Raw genomic sequence first — 9717 nt, 5'->3', positions numbered from 1 at the left:
CAGTACCAAGCTGTTTTGATTACTATGGTTTTATAGTAGAGTTTGAAATCTGAAAACCAGAAAAAATTTTAATAAGTCCTATCTCAAAAGACAAGTTAGGCAATATGATGCACGCTTGTGATCCTCCTAAGCACACAGAATTGCAGTGCAAGGCTGGCCCTGGACAAAAGCACAAGACCTTATTGGAAAAATAAACTAAAAAAGGGGGTTGATAGGGGGCAGAACACAAGTGGTACAACACCCGTCTAGCCAGTTGAGCACTCTAAACTCAAACCTCAGTACCTCCACAAAACACTGATCACAGAAGTAGAAATAGGTCACTTCTTTCATTTCTGGGCCTCTTAGCTAAATTTAAGTTTATAAATGAAGTATAATAATGTTTTCCAGGGGCAGGGATGACTGATAGTAGGTAAGTGGCAGGCCCTCTCCCAAAGCAGTAGGTCTCACCTGGTCCTAACAATTATGTCCTTTATGTTTTCAGGCATACCAGCAAAACTGCTTTCTACCACTGCTACAGTTAGATTTCCCATGATCTTCATTGCCCTTAACCTAGCCCTTAACATTGCCCTTAACTCATTCACAACTTCAAAAAGTCACATCATTGCCCTATACTTAATTCAGCCATTTGGGTATGCCATCTCTTTCTTGTACAATTCTGGCACAATCATAGAAAATAGAATTAGACCCACATCATTTCTATGAGAAAAAATGAAACTGTCCAAGGGAGGCTGCCAGGAAAGAGCTCTATTTCTGGATAGTTACAGCTGCTGTCAGAGATATAGTGCAGAAGTAGGCAGGGAGCAGATAAATACCCTAGTTTCTCTCTTCTCCTAACTTCAAGCATTCTGCCAGTATTGCCCATTAAAGAAAAAATGGAGACCAGTCACAAAGGAAGACAAGGAAAAGCGGTGTCTAGAAGTCAATCTTTCAAAGCATAGAGCATACTGAGACTGTCTAGCATTAAGGAGCAAACAGAGACACCTCACCACAACCCCTAGTCTCTTTGTGAGAATTGTAGCTTTTTAGCTGTTCTGTCCACAGCTATATTCTCAGCACTTATACCAATCCTCAGCCTATGTAAATAAGTGGTCAATAAATCTTTGTTGAATTAATTAAGGCTGAAAGACAAACTCTGAAATATTAATGGGGAAATTTTGTGAGATAGTAATTCTATACTTAGAAAATGTTATATATATATATATATATATATATATATATATATATATATATATATATATATAGTTGCTAGCTTTTAATCTCTGTGAAAAAATACCTGACATGAGCAACTGAAAGAAGAATAGGTTTATTTTGACTCCGTTTCAGAGGTCTCAGTCCATGATCATTTGGCTGTTTTCCTTTAGGACTGTGTGGTGAGGCTGAGAGATACAGTGAGGAGTGAATGGTTCATCCCAAGGTAGACAAGAGGTACCAAGAAAGAGGTGCAAGAAGAGGTTATGACAAGATACATCCTAAAAACTTGCCTTAATGGTCTACTTCTTCCAGATAGGCCCCACCTCCTAAAGTTTCCCATATAGTGCCAACAGATGAGGACCTAGATTTCAACACATGAGTGTGTTGGGAGACATTTCCTATTCAACATACAGGCATACATGGGGCTGGGAAGGTTGCTCAGTGGTAGAGTGTTTGCCTTGCATGCATAGGTCCTAGGTTCTGTTCCTCAGCACCACATAAGCAGAAAAAGCCAGAAGTGGCGCTGTGGCACAAGTAATAGAGTGCTAGCCTTGATCTGAAGAGCAGAGGGACAGTGCCCAGGCCCAGAGTTCAGGCCCCACAACCAACCAAAAAATACAGACATACAGAAAAGTTCTCAGATATGTAAAGGCTCAGGAAATACATCACTCAGGGATCCTTCTCAAAAACTGTTTAGGAGTTTCAGGATTTCCAAGAGATGAATTAAAGAGAAAAAGAGAGAAATAGTTATGATTTTAAGGCAATAATGTTTAGTCTCTTCTAGTAAGACATATCCTAGGGGTGAAAACACAAAAAGGCCAATAAGTATTGATGCAAAAATGCATGTAGAAGAAACCTATATGTGCTTTCTCTTTCCCTTTCTCTTCCTTCATAGTATTAGAAGTATTAGGCACATTGCTGACCTTTCTCCCCCCTTCCTTTCTCTTCCCTTCATTGTACTACAAGTATTAGGCACATATCTGATCAGTTATGCTATAGTTTCGAGCTTCACTTGCTGTGTGTGACTATATAAGTAAGAAATGCAAGCCTAAATGTATACCATTCTTGGACCACAATTCTTAATTAGGCATACCACCACACTGTTCTGTTTCCTTTTTCTGTGTATATGACTGTGGATTTTCAGTTTTTAATAAAGTCTGTAGAAAAATCTGCATTATTAAGTGAATGCATTAAGTAGAATCACAACCCAACTTGGAATCCATTCCATTATTTGGAAGAGAAATTTCTCTCTGATTTCAGCCATTACATTTTAGCATCATGTTTCTTAGAGTATGTTTAGTATTAGGGAATGTATCAAAACAGTCAAAAGTTAAGGAACTTTCAAAAATGGAAAGTGCTGCAGTCCTCATAAAGTATGTTTATAATATTTTATAAAGGCATGTCAAAATGCTTGTTACATAAGGCAAATAAAACAAAATGAGATACACACACATTCATAGCATAATCTTATAAAAATATTGTCAAAAGACTAGAAGGAATTAGACCAATATGATTTAATTGTTGTCTTTGGATAAAGAAATTATGAGTGAATTTTAATGACAATAACCTTATAGTGGTCATAGTAGTCATAACTGCAGTGATCTGATCATCACAAATAATCAAATAAAATATTGGGAAAGAATTTGAATATTAGGTGGACTCATTGAAAATATTCAAGCTATAATTCTACAGGAAAAACCAGAATGCAAAGTCTAGGTTCATTTTAGTTGCAACTATTAAAAAAATACATGTGCACTTGATGCAGATTGGAAAAGGAAATGGAAAATAGCTGCTGTGTTTAGAGGGCTTGTGGATGTCTTTTTGTTTGAAAACTTGTCTCTAATATAATCATAATATTTCTGTATTCCAATAAAGATATGAAAATTTTAAACCTAGTTATTCCCAAATGTTTATGGTTCTCAGTGTTTATTAAGCTAATCACTGAGAATTGAGCCTCAGCTTTATGTGAGACTTTTCAAGATCAGCTACCTCAAGTGCTATAATCTAGAATGTCTTCATCTTGAGTCTATTCTGCAACTCAACCTATCCCAGACCAATCACTCCACTAGATTAAAGGCAAGCTTATTTGAAGGACAGAACGAAGCATTGGTAGTGATGAGTGTGTACTTAATATTCTCCTGCTTATTTTGCTTTATCTCCTTTCCTTGTTACTACTACATTTCAGCTAACAGTTTAGGGCTGTTTACATGTTAATAAAAGCAGTGATGCAGGCATGCCATGTTTCCTTTGGGAGCTGGTGATGGGCTTTTGACTGTGGCATACCCTTCTGTAATGCTGGCTGCTTAAAGACTATTAGTGGGATACCACATACAGAGTATTTTACTTGGAAAGGAACACATAGGTCTCACTGCTTTCAGCATATGCTTCTCTATACATGTACTCTGTACAGTGTAAAAACACTAGTTTCCCTGCACCCATTGGAATTGTGACTAGTTGTCTGTTATTCTTCCACCTCTAGATGTTGCACCACCCTGGCTCAGTTAAAGTTAAAATTGACAAAAACAATATTTGACCACATAAATCAAGGAGGTGGCTGTGGTGTCTACTTAAATGAGAAGAAGAAACTTAAAACATCACTAGAGCGTGCATCTTGCTTATGTGACTGTTCTCCTATGGAGAAAGCCACTGACCAGTTGTAGCAGATCATCCTTATGGCTGAAGAGGCACTTGGGTGGAAGGCACCTTAAAAAACCAGGCATACTCTATAGCCTGAGGCTAGAAATCATTTGTCCTTTGCTTTAAACCTTTTCTACTTCAAAGAAAATGCCAAAATGTCTCTTTAATTAGGAAGCATTTCTGTGAACAACCCTAGGAATTTCTATATTGTACACAGGAAAACTTACCAGAATAGATTGGTTTTGAAAAATCTATAGATTATTGGACACAATCCAGTAATTTGAAGAACAAGTACAGAACATCTAATCAAACCAAGCTGATAAGAAACTGGCAGTTTTGAAAAAAAAATCATATTCCAGGGTTCACCAAGCTTGCAGTGAAGGTTAAAAGAACCACTAAGTTAGAAATGCTATCCCTAGTTTGCAATATCGGCAGCCTGTCAAGTACTTTCCAACAGCACAACGCTGACACATCAGATAACTGAGGATTAGCTGTTTTGCAAAGAATTTTATTATCACTTTGGAGTGACTTTTCCTAAATTTCCTACTTGAATAACTAACTACTTAGTAAAACTATAGTCAATAATTGGACATCCATATGTTCAGTCTCTTGTTTTCAACCTCTCATGCTGGATCCTGCCAACAATACTCTTGTGCTCTATCCCTCCTTTCTGCTAAGAAAAATCTGTTCTGTTCTCCAAAAGGATCTAACACCTCTGAACAACAATGGCTATGTTAGGTTAGATGAGTACAAAGAAGGAATCTGGAATGGAAGGCTCTGTCCCTTTCTAAAATAATTTTAGCTATCTGCCTGCAGATGAGAAATGTGGTGTACTTTTAGGAATGTGACCTTGAAACCTTATCTTTTACTTTAGTGTCTTGAATAGATTTTTGAGCCAGAGTGAATCCTTTAGGCACAAAACTCCAGGGGGCCAGGGAAATTGTTCCAGCAGCATTTCATCGCTCACTTCCTTCAGGGTGAATTGCAAACTTTAATGGAACTCTGGAAAATCATGGTCAATTGTCCCTTGTGTTCATCAATGTGAACCTAGTATATTGGCACATCCATTGATGATGACTTGGGTCTAACTTTTGGCCAATAAGCTGTCCTTATTATAATCTTACTCTAAACTTAAATTCCAGGTGGAGATCTATAAAAACTGATTGCTTGTTGTTAAAAATACATTCTCCCTGGAAACATAGGAGAAGGTAAAGTCATCACAGACAGGGTGGGACTAGGTAGAGGTAAAGAGCAGACCTTTAGACAGATTTCATTGTGATCATAAGTTTCCAGAAACTCAGAGGTAGTTTACAAAACTAAAAAAATATATTCCAGTTTCAATTCCCACATAGGAAAGCAACTTTTCATGGTCACATTTCCCTCTCGGGACTACAAACTCTTCCAAATACTCCACACCCTTGCACTGTACAGGCCAATAAGAATTAAACTGAGATTCCTTTAAGATCCCATGAGGGTCCTATCCTGCCAAGTTTTTCCAGTGGAAAGTTTCAGATGTTTCTATTTCTGCCCCAATGTCAAGTCCTCTCTGTCTTCCTTTTTGTTCCTTTCATACAATTCTTTGTTTTCAGTCCTGTGTTGAATGAAAGTCTGGAACTTCTCTTATCTCCTGATTACGATTCATAGGAGGGATAATGGCAGAATGAGGGCCTTATTTGCTTTGTTCATCACTTCAGCCTCATGTGTGCTTCTAGAAGGCAATTTGACCTCACACCATTCTAATTTCCTTTTCCCTAGTTACTTTCAAGAGCTTTCCCTTCCGAATCCCTATATCCTGCTTGCACTCTGCAGATCAATTCCACTAGTCCAGGATGACAGGCTTTCCCATCACTCATTCATCTTAGAGTCTTTAACACAGAAGATAACCTTTTTTCTATCTAAGCTCAAGGATTCCATGATTCTACAGTATCACCAAAGTCCAAAGAAAATTGCTGTTTTAGAGTAGCTACTCTGCTTGAGACTTCTATAAGAAGTCTTCATTTTTAGGAGAATTTTCCAAAGGCTTCAAATTCATGACCTCTAAAAGCTTGAAATCTCCAGTGGAATGGCAAATACAAGTGAGAAACTCTTCTCCCTAAGGATCTCTGTGCAGTGAATTCAATGAATGCTTTTTGAATTCCTCATGAATGTAGCTTTCTGAATGCTTTCCTTTGAAGCAATGCCTTAACTGAGCTCTCCAGGGAAAGCCAAGGCTGACATGTTTTGAGAAATTGTGAGAACTAGTGATAAGCACTTGTCAATCTCCTGCTGTGCTCATTCCATCTGCTCTCCTGTCCTTGAGAGAATCCACCAGCTTATGACACCTTAACCAGGGCATTTCTTTCCTCAGTAGAGAGCAAGAAGAGGGTCTCTCCGCAAGTGTCTTGTGCTATTGGGGCTCAAGTGTGCCATTGTTCACCCTCCCCAGGCAGCATTGTTCAAGAGGACTCTGTCTGGAAATGAGTTTCCTTTAGATGTATTCAGATATGTTCAAACACAGTGGCAAAAATGAATCACACCCTTTCTAATTAACAATGTTCCCTAAATAAGGAATCCAGATGAGAGCTTACAGAGGGTCTAATTAGAGGCACTAGTCATGTGACTTGTTCTTACTCTAAACTGCCTAGTAGGAACCATTAACCTTGCTGGAGGGAAATTTAGCTTTCAGACACAGTTTCTCAATAACTCAAGCAAAGGAAGAGTAGGGAAGGACTCTCACTTTGTAACATAGCTGTTGAGTTTGTTGTTCAAGAACAGCAAGGAATACTTTACTCCTTTCCGACTTTGCATCAAGTAGTCAAGGATGTTACAGCTATGGAGAAAGCCTTTTATGTAACTCCTTTGATGATAGGAGAAAGGATGCCCACAAGAAGTTTTAAAACTTAAAGAACAAGAACTGTATCATCCCAAAAGAAGAAAATATAAAATGCTACTCATAATATATCCCATAGGCAGTTGAAGTGACATAATTGTATTTGTAAGTTACATGTGAAATTCATGGCCAAAGAGCCCAATTACAGTGCTAACAAGAGTTTCTAAGGCTAACAAAGAAAGGCAGTGACTGAAGAGGAGAGTCTTGGAAAATAATGAATACCAGTAAGGAAATAAACTGCTCTGGCCAGAATAATAGCAGCCTTATTATTTACAAACCCAGTGGAAATCTCTCCATATTCTTACTTCATGGATTAAAATTATCAAACTTGTATTGAAGTAGGGATGTTGAATCTATCTAACACCATCTTGGCCACATGATGGATAATAGGGTATTGGGTTCAACTGACACCATCTTGTCTTCTTGATGGAGGCAGAGAAGTCCTACTTCCAAGGTGATGGCATGCCTGAATTCCTAGAGGCAGGGACTCGGGACTTGGACAATAGGTTACTCAACCTGCCAGTCTTGAGGCATGAACTCTCAAGTTCCCTGTGACCATGCCCCCTGACTTGACCCTATTTAGTCCAGAACCAACTTAGGCACGGGTAGGCCATGCCATATGTCTCTTGTCTGCTCAAGTCCTATCTCTTGGCTCTCCTCCTGTCAACATGACATGCCACTTCAGTTCCCCATTGGAGCTGATTTGGTTTGTTGGCATTGTTTTCCTGCTCTTTCTTTCTTCTCCTGCTCTCAGGGCTCAGCTCTCTGATAGTGTTAAATGTATTCTCAGGGGTGAAGGTCTTTGTGACAAAAGTCCACCTGTGGTCACTGGCCTTCTAAGAAAGACTTCTGATTCTACCTTATAAAATGTGGCTTCTCTTTTTTCTTGCCGTATAACAATATGAATACTATATACATTAGTATATATAAATATATATTATCAACAACATTATTATTGTTATTAATATTACTATCTGTACTATTGCCTGGGGTATATTATCTATTCTCATAATCTTACATGATATTTGCAGGTAAATTACCATAAATTGATATTCCTCCATATTTGACCTCTCCCTTGGCTTTTGAATTAGTAAGGGTTCCTTTGAGAAACAGATATAGTAGGAGATGAGAGACCAGGACTAGAAAGAAGGAAATGAGAGGAGGAAGGAGGGTAAAAAGAAGGAAGGAAGGAAGGAAGGAAGGAAGGAAGGAAGGAAGGAAGGAAGGAAGGAAGGAAGGAAGGGAGGGAGGGAGGGAGGAAGGGAGGGAGGGAGGGAGGGATGAAGGGAGGGATGAAGGGAGGGAGGGAGGGAGGGAGGGAGGGAGGGAGGGAGGGAGGGAGGGAGGAAGGGAGGAAGGAGGGGAGGGAGAAAGGAAGGAAGAAAGGGAGGGGGAAAAGAAGGAAGAGAGGGAGGGAGAAAAGGAAAAGACAATTTAGTATGGGATTCGCTTCATGTGATTATGGAAATGAAGAAATGTCATTGTATGATGATTTCAAGCTAGAGAACCAGGAAGAACATAGAAGTAATTTAGTTTGAGTCTGAAACCTGACAACAAAGAGGAGCCAATAGAATAACTCATTGAGATCAAACCTGTCTCTTCTGGGAACATCTTCACATACACATAGAAATAATGTTTTGGTTTTGTTTGGGGATATTTTTTACTGGGGTTTGAACTCAAGGCCTCACATTTGCTAAGCAGGAACTCTACTGTTGAGCCACATTTGTAGTCTTGTGTGTGCGTGTGCATGTCTATGTTTATATGTATGTGTATGTGTGTATGTTGGTTATTTCTGAGATGGGGTCTTACATCTTGCCAGGGACATTTTACTGGATCATTATCTATTTTAGACTTTCTGTCATAGGTAGGTTGACAGATGCATGCCACCATACCCAGCTTCTTTGTTGAGATGAAGTTTCATGGGCTTTTCTAGAGCCTGGATTGTTCTGGAATCACAATGCTTCTTGTTTTGGCCTTTCATTAAGATGACAGATGTGTGCAACCTCATCCAGCTAAAGGTTAAGAGCCTTGTGAACATTTCTGCCAGAGTTGGCCTCATATTGTGATCCTTGATTTTGAGTCTCCTAAGTAACTTGGATTACAGGCATAAGCCACTAGCACACAGCTACAAATAGTGTATTATCATAAACATAGCCCTTCTTTAACAAAGATAAATTGACATAAAATGAACCAGCACAATCTCTGAACCCATGTATCCAACTATCAATTTGACATCTCCTCTGATATGCAATAGGTATATCTTTACAACTTATTCTTCTCCCTAATCTACTTTCCTAGTCCCTCTATTTCAATCAATACACTAACTTTTCCACTCAGTTATTACAGATCAGAGCTAGGAATAATCCTAGATTCCACCATATCCACCATTTCCAAAATCAAATTATGACAGTTGAATCTCTAAAATATATATCAGATATGATTAATTTCTTCCTATCTCCATTGCTTTCATCTAGTCACAGCTATTGTAATTGCTCACTTGGACAACTTCAATAAGCTGCTAACTGGCTTCCTTTCTATTTTTACCCCTTAAAATTCACATAGCATACAACAGTGAAACTGGATTGCCAACAATATAAATGACACTATGCTACTTTTCCCCTTAAGAATCTATAGCTTCCTGCTGCATTTTGATTAATTAAAAAGTCTTTAACAGAGATGGAAAGGTCTCCAGTCATCTTGTCTCTACCTGTCTTTCCACTCTCATTTTCTGTTCATATCATCTTCACACAACAGGTGCAAGACATCTTGCTTTCTCTTCTTTGAACACTGATCTCTTTCTATACCCAGGAGACTTTATGTCAACTATTCTGTTCTCAGAATGAGTATCTCTTGCGTTTTCATGTGTCTGGCTCATTCTTAGTGTCATAATAGCTCCCCAAAAGCCTATCACAACTAACCTATGTACATGTAATACTCCTCCAGTTACTCCTATTTATTTGTTTATACATACCAAGTGTCTTAACTTGTTTAATCTTTTATTTTGTCTATTTTCTGCGCTA

General features: G+C 38.5%; 1 protein-coding gene across 1 annotated transcript in view; it reads right to left on the bottom strand.

Moving 5' to 3' along the window:
- Tspan6 (tetraspanin 6) overlaps window positions 1-9717 on the bottom strand; it is a 128647-nt gene continuing 118930 nt past the window's right edge. The window contains exon 7 of the mRNA XM_070040090.1: window positions 1-49. Coding sequence (XP_069896191.1) covers window positions 23-49 — 27 coding nt within the window. The 3' untranslated portion in view covers window positions 1-22. The remainder of the gene's footprint in view (window positions 50-9717) is intronic.

Source organism: Dipodomys merriami, unplaced genomic scaffold (assembly GCF_024711535.1).
Source record: "Dipodomys merriami isolate MVZ:Mamm:240054 unplaced genomic scaffold, mDipMer1.0.p SCAF_3, whole genome shotgun sequence".
NCBI classification, from domain to species: domain Eukaryota; kingdom Metazoa; phylum Chordata; class Mammalia; order Rodentia; family Heteromyidae; genus Dipodomys; species Dipodomys merriami.
The sequence above is the reverse complement of the archived record's forward strand: the minus strand, read 5'-3'. Positions and strand labels throughout refer to the sequence as shown.